General features: G+C 41.3%; 1 protein-coding gene across 4 annotated transcripts in view; it reads left to right on the top strand.

Annotated features, from left to right (window-relative positions):
• UTP18 (UTP18 small subunit processome component) overlaps positions 1-14,206 on the top strand; it is a 34,772-nt gene that overhangs the window by 8,860 nt on the left and 11,706 nt on the right. For 2 of the 4 annotated variants that reach the window (XM_045182119.2, XM_071219361.1), the window contains exons 5-11: positions 4,047-4,135; positions 5,679-5,804; positions 5,904-6,078; positions 6,998-7,075; positions 10,298-10,398; positions 10,847-10,937; positions 13,505-13,628. In XM_045182119.2, coding sequence (XP_045038054.2) covers positions 4,047-4,135; positions 5,679-5,804; positions 5,904-6,078; positions 6,998-7,075; positions 10,298-10,398; positions 10,847-10,937; positions 13,505-13,628 — 784 coding nt within the window. The remainder of the gene's footprint in view (positions 1-4,046; positions 4,136-5,678; positions 5,805-5,903; positions 6,079-6,997; positions 7,076-10,297; positions 10,399-10,846; positions 10,938-13,504; positions 13,629-14,206) is intronic. The other 2 variants (XM_045182120.2, XM_071219362.1) reach the window with 1 other exon arrangement.

The following is a 14,206-nucleotide window of genomic DNA, read 5'->3' as shown; positions in this document are numbered from 1 at the left end:
TTTTTTTTAGTCAGTTGTTGATAGTTGTGAATTTGTTGCCCTTTTAATCTTCATAGTTTTGTTCTTCTTTTTCTTAAATAAGCCCCTTTAACATTTCATGTAATAATGGTTTGGTGATGATGAATTCCTTTAGCTTTACCTTGTCTGGGAAGCCCTTCATCTGCCCATCCATTCTAAATGAGAGCTTTGCTAGATTTAATAATCTAGCTTGTAGGTTCTTACTTTTCATCACTTTGAATACTTCTTGCCAGTCCCTTCTTGCCTGCAAAGTTTCTTTTGAGAAATCAGCTGCCAGTCTTATGGGAACTTCTTTATAGATAACTATCTGCTTTTCTCTTGCTGTTTTTAAGATTCTCTCTTTCTCTTTAACCATGGGCACTTTAATTATGATGTGTCTTGGTTCTCTTTGGGCCCAGCTTCTTTGGGACTCTCTGTGCTTCCTGGACTTGTATGTCTATTTCGTTTTCCAAATTAGAGATGTTTTCTTTCATTATTTTTTCAAACAAGTTTTCAACTTGTTGCTCTTCCTCTTCTTCTTCTGGCACCCCTATGATTCAGATGTTGGTATGTTTGGAGGTGTCCCAGAGGGTCCTTATAGTGTCCTTGGGTTTTTTTGACTTTTTTTCTTCTGCTGTTCTAGTTGAATGCTTATTTCTTCCTTATGTTCCAAATTGTTGATTTGAATCCTGCTTCCTCCCCATCAGTGATGGTTCCCTATAGATTTTTCTTTATTTCACTTAGTGTAACCTTCATTTCTTCCTGGGTCTTTTTTATGTTGTTGCTGTAGTCCAGGAGTGCTTTGAGCATCCTGATCACCAGTGTTTTGAACTCTGCTTCTGATAGGTTGGTTGTCTTTCTTTCATTTAGTTCTTTTTCTGGGGTTTTGTTCTGTTCTTTCATTTGGGCCATATTTCTTTGTCTCCTCAATTTGGCTGCCTCCCTGTGTTTGCTCCTGTGTGTTAGAGCTGCTTTGACTCCTTGTCTTGGTAACGAGGCCTATTACAGAAAAGGTACCTGTAAATTGTGTGGGGCGGAGCCTTAGGTAATCACCAGGGCGGGGCAATCGGCTTCACTGTTTTGTGTCTCTGTGTTGGGGGTGGGCTCTGAGAGGGGACAGTGCTGTTGTCTGGCTTCTGGAGGTTTGCCTGGTGGTCGCCTGTTGCCACCTTACCCACTTCCTGCCTGCGACTGGAGCCCTTCCTGCTCTTGCCCTTGTGGTGAATCCCAGAGTGGGTGGGTTTGTGTATATTCTAACTCTGTGCGGGCCCTTTTTACAAAATCTTGAAAATTGGGCAGTTTCTTCTGCCTCCCCAAACCCCACTGGTTTTTATAGTCAGGAGGTATGGGGATTTATCTTCCTGGGGCTGTAACCCTGGGCTGTGCAGTCTGGCCTGGGGGTGGGATCGCTTGCTCCCAAAATATCCCTCCCGATTTTTATCCACCGTTTGAATATGGGACTCTCCGCCTGTCTCTGCAACTCCACCCCTCCTACCCGTCTGGATGAATGTGGCTTCTTTAAATCCTTGGTTGTTGGACTTCCATACAGCTCGATTTTTCGATGGTTCTGGTTGTTACTTGTTTTGAGAAGTAGTTATTATTCTCTCTGGTTGCACAAGGAGGCGAAGCGTGTCTACCTCTGCCTCCATCTTCCCCTTCTCTTTTTTTAAGAACAAGTTGTTACAATTTTTTTATTTTGAAATTTACCTCCTTACACTCCAGTAGTCCTACCTTTTATCATTTTACCTCTCTTTCATATACAAATTTTTTTATTTGAGAAATCTCATTTGTTTTTTTATTTAATATGTTAAATATACCTTGTCGTTTAACCTTTTTTTTACGTGACATAATTCCTTTACCCTTGGTAACCAGTGTGCCCTCTGGGGTTATCAGTTTTAGAATTTTGCATCCATAGAATCACAAAATATTAGATCCACGTAATTATAGACATAGTTCCACTAGCTGTTGACACGGAAAGCCTCCCTGGTCCTGGTGGCTTAATTCAGAAGTTGTTTTTTTCTGTAAAATTGGGGTGGTGAAAAGGTGATTATCTACTTCAGGGACCCAAGTTCATAGAGGTTCTGTCACCTTCAGGCTGTGGCTTTCACAGTTGCCCAAGATACATCCAGGTGGCTTATAGGGGGCAGGGAGAGAGGCTCGCCCGAGGGAGGTTTTTATTGGCCCGTCCCGGGAGTGGTGTCAATACGTGATACTTTCACCTACATTTTATTGGCCAGAGCTCAGTCAATCATGAGGCCATACTAATTGCATGGGATACAAGGAAGTGTAGTTTGACTTTGTGCCCAGGATAAAAAGGAAATGGGTTAGGTCAACAGTTAGCCACTCTGCTACCCTCTGGGGTATACTGGTCTAATTCCTGCATTTTACAGATGAGAAGAGTATAGTTAGAAAAGATAAAATTGACTTCCTCTTGTGGTGACTAGAACCCAGTTCCACATTTACTTCCAACTTTTTGTTTTTATCTATAAATACTTCACTGAGTGTCTTTAAATGAGAGTACCCCCCCCCTTTAAATGTAACTACAGCGCTACCATCATGTATCTCAAAAATCAACCGTAATTCCTTAATATTATGGATTGTTTTATTGTTGCTGCTTCACTTTATCCCTCCCCACCTCCTTGCCCAATCTTTTCAGCTTGCTTTGTGTTCTGCTTGGTCTTTATGGTACTTTTGAATCTGGCTTGATATCTTTTCTAAGTTTTGGAGATTCTTAACTATTATCTCTTCAAATGATTATGTTCTAGTCTACTAATTACATGTATATTAAATGTTTTTATTTTCAACATATTCTGTGTTTTTCTCTTTATTTTTAATCTTTTTTGCTTTCTGTACTTTAGTCTGGGTATTTTTCTCCGGATCTATTTTCCAGACCACTAATTCTCAAACTAATTTTGATGTACTGTTAAGAAAATCCTTTGGGATGTTAGTTAATTTCTGTGGCTCAATTCTGAATCTTGTCTTTCATTATTATGAAAATATTAAATATTACATCTGGCAACTCCATTATCTAGATCTCCTGTGAGGATTGTGTGTTTTTCCTCAGGTTTTTAGTCATGTTACCTTATCTTGACCTAGTTCTGGACATTGTTTTTGAAAAAAGTATTGATTAGAGGCCTAAGACAATGATATCTTTGTCCAGCGAATTTGTATACAGTTGACTCTGGAAAGGCAGGTTTAAACTGCGTGGGTCCACTTATACGTGGGTTTTTTTTCAGTTGACCTGTGCAGTTCAAATGGGCATTGTTCAAGGGTCTGCTGTATTTTTGGCGGGGTGGCTGGGCAAGGGGCACTAGCAGTCTCAGCTGCTTATTGCAGTGAGAGGTGGTGACGGGACTGAAAGCAGGGTTTCAGCTCCTGTAAGGTTTTCTTATAATTCTTTGGTTTCACCCTAATCCTAGGTGTTGCCTTTTGTGTCCCCAACCCAAAGCCTGATGGTTTACCAGACCCCCCCCTTGAGAACCTTACAAGGCTTTTAGAGTGGTTCCTTCCCCACCCCTTGACCCCGGGAATGTTTTTAAAACTCTGCTCAGCTTCTCAGCTTTCTTTCCTGGAAGAATCAGTCATCCCTGGGGAAAAGCATCCCTATTAGCTCTCTTTGAAGTTCAGGTACACAGCTTGCTGACATTGGTATTTCTGTCAGCCTAAAGTTCTCGTTCTTTTTCACGCGAGTGGTTAAGCTAGATCTGCTGTTCACCCTATTACCAAAGAACTTAGTGGTGAGTTCTTTTTAAATTAAATGCTGACTTAATCTCAACTTCTTTTCATCTTGTTTTAGTTACTGTCTGTGAGTGTGTCTTTCACTGCAGAGCCAAGCTTTGATTTTAACCATATATATTGAGCTCTGTGTCATCTTTTTCCTCTATTCCAAAATTATTTTGCTGCTTTACTTTTACCAGTTGCAACTTAAATAAATTAGTTGAGGCTGGGAGGCTGGGACGGGAGTTGAAGTTTCGACTCTAGACCTTTGAAGTAGGTAACGGTCATCTCATTGTTTCTAAAGCTCAGCCTTGTGGGTTTGTTTGACTTAGATGAAAGCGAAGAGGATGAAGATGATTTGTTGCAAAGGACTGGGAATTTCATATCCACATCAGCTTCTCTTCCGAAAGGAGTTTTAAAGGTGAGACTCAGCGAAGTTGGGCCTGTCCAGCTAATTACCCCCATAATTCGGTATGCTTCCCAGTTACTAATGTATGGATGCCTTTCATCTGTGGGATTGAATGTGTTTGCTATCGTTTTTGCCTTGGTAAATATGATGCTGGTTTTTCATCCTTTACAAAAATGATCTGGAAAATTAAGTTAAATTATGTCCCCAGGAATCTTTTAGGAATCGTATTTAATTTCTGCTTTTGCACTTCTTTATTTCTGTTGGCTCCAGCCTAGTTCATACTGCTGTCACCTGCCACTCTGTTTACTGCAGTAGCTTTGTGGCTAGTCTCCGCACTTGTACTTCACTTTCTCCTAAACTATTCTCCATATAGTAGCCAGAGGGATATTTTAAAAATAAAGCATCAGGTCATGTCAGTTTTCATTGCATTTTGAAAACTTCTAAATTTCTTATAGTCCAGATGTCCTTCATAATCTGGCTTCTGCCTACATCTAAAACTTCATCTTTGACCTTTTCCTCCATATTTCCTACCCACGCCATGTAGGCCTTTCTGTTTCTTGAATGAACTGAGTCCTTTCTTGCCTCAGTACCTTTGCTCTTGTTCTTCTTGCTGCCTGTCTGTTCTTTAAGCACTACTAATGGCCAACTCATTATTAACTTTCTGCTCAAATGACACCTTAGAACGGTCTCTCCTGTCCATCCTATCTGACATGGCCAGCACTACTTTCTCAGTCATCACTGTGTCTAGCTTGTTCATTGCAGTAACCAGGTGCCTAGCCAGCATAGTGCTTCGGTTAAAGATCTGTCCAATGAACAGGTCTCTCTCTGACATGGATAAGTTTCCCCATTATAAAATGGTGGCACGTGTATTTAGATGGGGAGAGGGACCCAGTTATGATAGATTACTAGTAGACAGAGGGATTCTGACTCCCCCTACTTGAAGAAGACAATTCATTGAGCACTTCATAGGGTGACTCTATCTTCATTTAAAATCTAGTCACCATAAAAATTCAACTTCAGTGGTTGTAAAGAAAGTGTATGTATAATACTTTGTTTTTTATATAATTGAATTTTTAATGCATAGGAAAATCCCTATAAAAACAAATAACAGAAAATACTTTGAATGATGCATGAGATTGTCATTACTTTGAACTGACAACCGTGTGCCCCAGAGAACATAAGAAATTTGTACTAATCGTAGAACCGTGGGGGCAGCCACATAGTGCTTCTTACTTTGTGCCGTGAATGTAGAGATGCCAGAGTAGGAGTTTTAAGTAAAATTTCCCTGGAAGTCAAAGTCTCCTAACCCAAATAGGGTGTTTTTTGGGGAAATGACTGTATCCTGGGGCTTCAAGACCTTAATAGTTTAATTCCCTCACTTGAGAGATGGTGCAAGTGGATTATTGTATAGTAAAATGACTTGCTAGTTGGCAGCAGTACTATGTCAGTGGGTTTTCTTCTGTAAATAAACCACTGTATGTTTTTCCTTCATGCGCTAAAGAAAATCACGTTAACCCCTTTGAATCGATCCAACTCCAGCTTTATTTTTCCACAGATGAAGCACTGCCAGCATGCTAACGCCGAACGTCCGAGCGCCACCCGGATCTCGTCTGTGCAGTTCCATCCCAGCGCGCAGGTGGTGATGGTCGCGGCGCTCGATAACTCCGTCTCACTCTTCCAGGTATGCGTTTTTACATGAAGACTCGTGCTGAAAGTGTTCACTGCCAAGATTCAGCGCCTGCGGAAATAACCCAAAGGAATGTTTTGTATTTCCTTATAGGTCGATGGAAAAACAAATCCTAAAATTCAGAGCATCTATTTGGAAAAGTTTCCGATCTTTAAGGCTCGTTTTAGTGCTAATGGAGAAGAGGTTTTAGCCACAAGTACCCATAGCAAGGTGCTTTATGTCTACGACATGTTGGCTGGGAAGTTAATTCCTGTACATCAAGTGAGAGGTAAGGTTTTTGTTGAACACATAGCTGATCAGTCCCCGCTCCCCAGCCCACACAGCTGAGCTTACTTAACATTGTTTATAGCCACTTATTTTCCTCCCCATAGGATTTTTTAAAGAGAATTTTTATAAGGGTTTATTTGAGCCAAATTGACAGCATATGCCAGGGAGCTCAATCTCACATGCTCTTGCAGACTCTGATTCAGTAGGTCTGGGATAGGGACTGATTCTGCATTTCTAACAACCTTTCAGGTGATGCTGATGCTGCGGGTCCATGAAACTTCCTTTGAGTTGAAAATCCTTAAAACCATCTCCCCATATTGAAACAGAAAACACTGTGTAGTAGTTACTATTTTTACATATTCCACTAATCAGAACTGGTGGGCTTTAGCTCTTCTTTGTATCCTCTTGGGAAAAGCAACCTGGGGGTTGGCCAAGATATAGTTAGTGTAGGTATGGAGGGTTTTGTATCCAGTCACTGGCTTCTAAGACACGTCATTTATCTTTTACTCCCAATATTTTCCCTTTACTTTCCTCAATAAGCATAGCTTGGTAATAATGATGATAGTAATAATAGTAACGAAAAATGCGTTTTCGTGGTGTTAGGCTGTTGAACACTATTCTGAGTCTCATCATTATAAAACACTGTAAGTAACACTAATTAAGGACTCTAGAATAAGGGGGGAAATTGCTGACTAGTTAGTATTATGTAAGCCTTATATGTTCACAGATTTGAAAAATGAAGGTGACAGAACTGATTCAAATGGTACATTTGTTCCTTCATTGTTGGGCTTCATAGCCCAGGGTTCATACTGTGGCATCCAAGGACTCTCAGAATTCTCTGGATAGAATGAAGGGGCCTGTGGAGTTGGATGGCAAAAATATTGCATCTTTATTTTCACTAATCTCTGATTGAAATTTAGCATCTCCTTCAGTTGCGAATGGTTTGAACAACTGTCACTTTGAGAAGGGGACCGTGTGCTTCACCAAATTGCCCCAGGGTGAGTGGCACAAAAGAGGTTAAGAGCCCCAGGTTACGAGCGCAGACTCTGGAATCTGACCATTTGCGAATCAAATGAGCTGGCCGCGTAGCTACCATTTTGATTACAGACATCATGGTAAGGTACTTTCTGAGCCTTACTTTTCTCTCTTTTTAGACTCACGGGGCAAAAATATTAAAAGAGAATTTTTAAAGCCCCTAACTTGGCACCTGCCACACGGGAAATGCTCAGTGAATGTTAACTGTTGCCACTGTTGGTAATAACATGTCGCGTATGTGTTGATTGATCACCATCTGTTGATGGCGAGAATGGTATCAGGTTTTAGGCCAATGGAGTCAGACGGACCTTGGTCAGCAAACTTGGTACTTGAGTTGTGGCTAAGAAAGAATTCAGAGCCAAGATTCAAACTACTAGAGAAAGCTTATTTAGAAAGACACAGAGGCAGAAGAAATAAGCTGTACAAGGAATGGGCCCAGGAAACAAGTCACAGAGGAAAAGAAGAGCCCTTGGAGCTTAGGAGAAAGGTCCCGAATGTGCTTGGGGTGAGAAAGGCTTGGCAAGCTTCCTGGGAGAGAGAGCCCCACTGGGTCCTCCGTAGGGAGGGTATTTATTTGGAGGCCTCAGGGGAGGATCTTGATAGAATATTCATCAGATTTCCAGGTATGCCCTGTCAGGGTCATGGTCTCCACTGATTGGTCAGCATCAGGAGTCAACAGTCAGTAAAGCTGGTCCTGATGGGGTCAGTTGTCTGGTTTTTGCTGCTTTTCTGCACCTGGAGTTGAAACGAGACTGAAGCCTAGATGTTCTCTCTGGGAGTTGATGCTTAAGGGTGTGGTTGTGCAAGGGCCCACAGGGGAGTTGAATGAGGCCATTCTTCGGCCCCTTGTTCCTTCTCCAAGGGGGTCTACTGCTTGACTGGTGACCTGCCAGGAGAGGAAAGGTCAGAGGAGGGTGGGAGCCACAGGACTAGCAATATGAAAGGTCGGGGTCTAAACTGCAGGACCGGCTATATGGTACGGGAGGAGCAAAGGTTACCTGGGAGGAGCAAAGGTTACCTGGGAGCAGGGTTCCTGTTTTCTTATTTTGCCCATTGCTAGGCACCTGGGGCATTGTGCTGTGGGGACTTTCGGTACCTGGCCTGTCGTCCTTGGTCTGTTCCCATCTGTCTAACCGCCTACCACAAATCTACTTACTGTGCTGTGGAATTTGGTTCTAATTAAATTTGCCATTCCTTTTTTTACCAGTTGTCAGCAGTTGACCTAAAAATCTCACATATCTATAAAAAGATTTATACTTGACATCTTTAAAACTTCGTATCTTCTTTCTAGGCCACATTATAAATTTTATTTGACTTATTTTGAAAGGTCCCACATTTGTAAAAAAGCAATTATAATACCATTGCTAGCTTTTGTTATCACTATTTTTTGTGGGGTTAAAAGCAAAATTATATATATATATGTACATGTAACTATTATAATACACTGTAAGCTCTGGATGAAAATATGCTTACCTTTCTTATTTTTCCAGTTAATTGCTAACGTAACAACTATGTGTCCTTATTTGTTGGAATTCTGTCTCCTTCTTGAAGACAACCCCTCTCCTGAACTGCCCCTAGATAACAGGTTAGTCAGGCCAAAAGCACGAGTCTTCAGCCACCTGCAGGCGGAGAGAGCAGTGGGCTGCCTGGGTAAGGAACCCTCTGGCACTTTGCCTCTGCTGGCTGCCACACTGGCTCTGTGTTCATCGTGGTCCTGCACAGTATGAGGGGACTTCGTTCACTGTTCCCGTGTTGGTACCTGTGTAGTGTGTATCCCTCCAAGGCCACAGTGGTGCCCAGCTGTAGGCTTCAAGGTGAACACTTTTCGTCTTCTCTCCTGTTCCCACTACCTGGTACTGTGCCATCAGGATTAGTCTGCAGGTGGGTCCAGCTGTAGCCTCACACTGTGCTACCACTAGCCTCCCTTCCCTGCTTCATCACGTAATGATAGTCTCCTTATATTTGGAGCTGTTTCGGTATACTGCAGTCAGTACAGTTTGCCCAGAATTGGGAAATTCTTAAGGAAATTACTTAATAGGAATAGAATCGTCATGAAGAAGACGGGTCATCAGCAAACGTTACCCCGGTGATTACAAATAATGTGCTTAGATTGATTCTAGTCAAGGAACCCAGGCTGCCATCTCGGGGGGTGAGACTGGGATGGGAGGCCCAGTTGGTAGCAGTGGGAGCCATTGGGGCAAAGCCTGTTTGTAGGAGGCAGATGGTCTGTAGGAGGCTTAACCGGCATTTTCCTGTAGCGGCGTATGGGTTCTTCACTAGATTCTTAATTCCTTCTCTCTGATCACTGTTTTAACTTAGTGACTTAAATTTTTTTTTGTTTGACTAGGCAGTCTGTTCACATGGTACAAAAATCCAATACTTGGAAATGGGTGGATAGTGAGAAGTCTCTTCTGCTTTGTTTCTCTGGCTACCTATTCTCTTCCCTGGAGGTAGCCAGTTACCCCTTTCTTTCTGTATCCTTTCTATTGGGCAACTTTTTGATGAGTAACTTGGCTTTCTAGGCAATCTGATGTCAGGAGTCTCCTGTATAGTCAGTATGAACCTTTCAGGCATGGGAAAGGGACATGCCCCTTTGTAAATACGTAGAGTGACTCTGGTTTATATACCCAGCTCATTCGACTTTGCTACATGAGTCCCATCTTGAGAAGCTAAGCTGCTCTTGAATACACGGACAGCTTGTATTTTTTTTTTTTTCTTTTTGTATCCTGAAGTTAAAGATTAGACTCTCTAATCATGCGAGTTCATCCCAGTTCATCATGGCGTGTTTAGTAGGTGGCCAGCAACCAGTTTCTGTATGTAATTACGTTTTTGGCTGTCTCTCTAATGTCAGTGTATTTTCCCTCTGGTAGTGAAATTTGTGACAACGCTATAATTTATCCTTTTAGTTTATTATGGGTATTACGGCTTACATTTGAAAAATTGGTTGATAGGTTGACTGTTTAGAAAGCTGAGTCTCTGGCCTGTGCTTAAAATGGTGAATGTAACCAAGACAGAAAAAGAAAAGTTTGCTAAGCATTGTAGTGACCTTATACTTGGGTCATACTCAATGCATGGGGTAAGATTTACTCAGTATCTTAGCCTAGGTTTTGTTTAATTCGAGGCACTCAGTGAAAAATAGCATTATTGAACATCATGTTAATCTTTATTTGATTCACTTTCCCTAGGTTTGAAAGAGAAGATAGTAAGGAGCTTCGAAGTCTCCCCAGATGGGTCCTTCTTGCTCATAAATGGCGTTGCTGGATATTTTCATTTGCTGTCAATGAAGGTGAAGCATTATTAGTTGTTGCTTGTTCCTATAGGACCCACGTGGCAAACACAAGGCCCACGGGCCAAATCCAGCCCTCCACCTTGCTTTATCTGGCCCGGCACCTCATTTCTACCTGCTGGCTGGCAGTGCCAAGCTCTCACTTAACTGTTAAGGAGTAGTTATATTTATACAGTCCTAAAATTACATTTGGCTCTTTGAAGGCAGCTGTGAGGCGGATGTGGCCCCCAGTGAAAATGAGTTTGACACCCCTGTGTAGGATGAGACATTAGTGTAGGGGTGGTCTTGAACCGTAGGGCACTTGGGGGAAAATTTCGGAGTACAGGGAAAAAACAGTGTTGAGTAGGGGCTATGAAATGGAGAACTAGGTTGCTTCTATTCCACACAGTGTTATCCTTCTGTTATCCTCCTAAAACAATTTGATAGGTAATATTTATTACTCTTTTAGACTAAAGAATTGATTAGCAGCATGAAAATCAATGGAAGGATCGCAGCATCGACATTCTCTTCAGATAGTAAGAAAGTGTACGCCTCTTCCGGTAAGTTAAGCTAATGACATGATACCAGATCAGAAGCTTCTCTGAAGCTTTAAATGTGTTCACATTTCAAATTTAATAAAATGTTTGATTTTAGATGTTTTAGTAAGCAAATCAGTGTTATTTTTAGCGTGCATTTTTTGTTCTTGTTGCCATTGGCCTTCTCATTTACCATTACTCAGCTAAGATGTTTGGGGACAAGATGGAAAGTAGATGCTTGTTTAAAAGATGAGTTATTCTGAGACTGCCTTTCTTTCTGAAAGTTACATAGAATCATTGCCCCTTTTAGATCCTTCTGACTTGGAAACTGTTTGGAATTTTCTTTATTGTTGACCAAAAGCAACTCAGATCTCATCTTCCCTGATATTTCTGCAGTACTTTTTTTTTTTTAACTATAAGAGAAAGTTTACTTAGAAAGTCACAGAAGTAGAAGCAGCGAGCTGTAGAAGAAGGAGACAAGGTGCAGAGGCAAAAGAAGGGCCCGTGGAATTTGGGAGAGAAAGGCACTGGTGAGGAGCCTGGGGGAGGCTCCCCCGGGGGGAAAGCACCTGTGGTAGTGTTGGCCAGCTCTCTGTGATCCCTGGCGGTCTGTCGTCTTGTGCTTTCCTGCTCTTCTGCCTTTCTGATTTCCCAGCGTCGTCTGCAGCTTTCGCTCCCTTTCCGAGAGGACATTGAGGGCTCTCACAGGCTCAGTGTAGTAGTCCCTGTGGTTTGGTAGTGGGGGTGTTAGAGAGGTTCTGCCCGTGAGTGGTGTCTTGCAGTCCACCTCAGCAGGGAGCCTTTGATAATACACCACGAACATTTTTTAAAAAGTTTTAAATGTGATTAACTTTTTAAGAAAGGATTAACTTTAACATTAATTTCTGTTCTGGTTTGGGCCTGTCATCAAACATTCATAAAGCTGAGTTATTTACATTTGTGTTTTTTAACCAACCAATACAAGAAGGTCAGCAGTATCTATACTCCCTATAACATGCTAGGTCTTCTGAGAGGTAAGGAATAAATACTGGTTCGGAGTAATAATCCTAATGAAATGGCCCTTGGACCCCGGAAGAGTCCGAACTGGGGAGAAGAGGTAGAGGATCAGCAGGAGTAGTGAAATTTGGTGTATGGATCAGAGGCAGATGTAAAACATTTACAAATTCAGTCCCCATGGGGAAGGTCGGATTTACTGTAAGAAAGGTCCTAAAAGCAAGGAAGGAGCAGTCAAAAGTCAAACCCTGGTAGGTAAGGGTTGCCTATATTTTGCTTGTTTTTCTCCCCCATTCTCTTTTTGTCTTCCTTTTCTTCTTCTGAAAGTAGTTTATGTGATTGGCGTATCATTCATATTGTTACATACAAAGAATGTTTTGAGATAGAAGGAGAGTTGCAAAAAGAATTTATTTCCCTTTTATCTTTTCAGTTTTACCAGTTTTTTCATTTTTCTCATGGATTCATCGTTACCTCTTTTGCCTTAAGTCATCATCCACTTATGACCATTAAATGGACTTGCCTTGTAGATGTCCTTCCTGCCCTTGATCTCTTCCCATTTTCTATTAGCTAGTCTATTGCTAGCTAGTCTTTAAACACCTTCCTTTATTGTACCATTACCCTGCAGACAAACATAAAGTTTTTGAAAAATGACCCTGTTAAACTTTTCCAATTACGTTTCATTGCTGCCTAACCTGAACCCTTATGCCAGCCTGGGAAATTTCACTTGTTAAGGAAATAGTTGAAGCAGTAAGACTTGTTGAGTTCCCACAGGGAGGATAGGAGTACACAGAACAGCGAACTTCAGAGCAATATCCGCAGGAAAGGCAGAGCCGAACAGGTGAGAGAGGAGCCTCCTTTGTGCTGCGTGTAGGGCCGTTAGGGAAACGAATCTGTGGCGGGCGTGGAGAAGAGGGTGAGCAGCAGTAGCCAGTGCTGCCGGAGCGAGAAAACAGGCGAGGGCTGCTTTGGCGATCAGATGGCCATTGCTGTTAGGAAAATATTTGTGGTCTCTTCAGATTTAATATTCTTTCTTGTACAAATTCTGCCTTCTCAAAACTGCACTTACTCATATTTAGCATTTCGTACTATTTAAATTAATTTGTTAGTCGATAAATTGTGCACAGTGCTTTAATTAAATTATAAATTCCTTGTGGTCTGGACCAGTTGATTCTTCACTTCCTCTCCTCCATCATCAGTTTGATATCTAAATCACCTACGTGTTTATATTAAGTGCTCTAATACCTATTGACGGATGTTGGAAGACCAATGCCAGTGGGGTTTTTTTTTTTCCTCCCCAAATTTGCTGTAGTAATCTGAGTGAAATGTAGAAGCTTTTTCTAAAAGCTCAACTCAGGTGAAGAGTTTGTGACTTTCACTCTAAGATACTATTTATTAATAACTAATTGAGGATGCAGTTTTCTATAAATGGGGATGTAGTAAGAAATAGTTTTAGGCCAGTTTTGTAGATCTAGGGTATTTATAGTAGGTCTTTATTCGTAGTCTCTTGTACTCTTCAAAAGGGACTAAGAATGGTCAGTCCACTTGACTTTCAAGTTTAAAGCAAAATTAACCAAACTCTTTTTGTCTCTTTCATTCAGCAGATGGAGAAGTTTACGTTTGGGATGTGAACTCTAGGAAGTGCCTGAACAGATTTGTCGATGAAGGTAGCTTGTATGGACTGAGCATTGCAACATCTAGGAATGGGCAGTATGTGGCTTGTGGGTAAGCAAAGAGAGGTTCTTGTAACTCTTAATCACATTGTACTAATAAGAAAATACTAAAGAATCGATAGGCTAGATGGTGCTTAAGTATCAACAGTTCTGCTTATAAACTATTCAGTAATAGGAAATTGGTAAACCCACGTCCTTTACATTTTGTCATCTTAATACAATGACTAATATTATTGGTGGCTTATCAGCTCTTTAGCAGAGGAAATATCAAAGTGCCTTACATACATCATTCTATTTTTTCTTATATTTGCAATACCCATTTGATCACATCAAGTTTTCCTGTTACTATTTTAGCTACTTGCCATTGATTAGGAAGTAGAATAAGTCAAGCTTTGGCTTATTCTACTTTAAGTCTTAAAGATACTTAAAAGCGTTGCTGCCTTCATCTGGCTGGGTGGTATAAACCAAACACATGTTCCTTGTAAATACTGTTTGTTAGTGTTGTAGAAATTTTGAAAATTTTATCTAGGATTTGTTATTGTGGGATCACAGGGGAAAAAATGGTTGTTACTCAGGAGGAAAGATGGTTTCATTCCCCTGCTTGATTCTAAAGATGCATGGTGGGAGGAG

Source organism: Desmodus rotundus, chromosome 9 (genome assembly GCF_022682495.2).
Source record: "Desmodus rotundus isolate HL8 chromosome 9, HLdesRot8A.1, whole genome shotgun sequence".
Classification (NCBI taxonomy): Eukaryota; Metazoa; Chordata; class Mammalia; order Chiroptera; family Phyllostomidae; genus Desmodus; species Desmodus rotundus.
The sequence above is the reverse complement of the archived record's forward strand: the minus strand, read 5'-3'. Positions and strand labels throughout refer to the sequence as shown.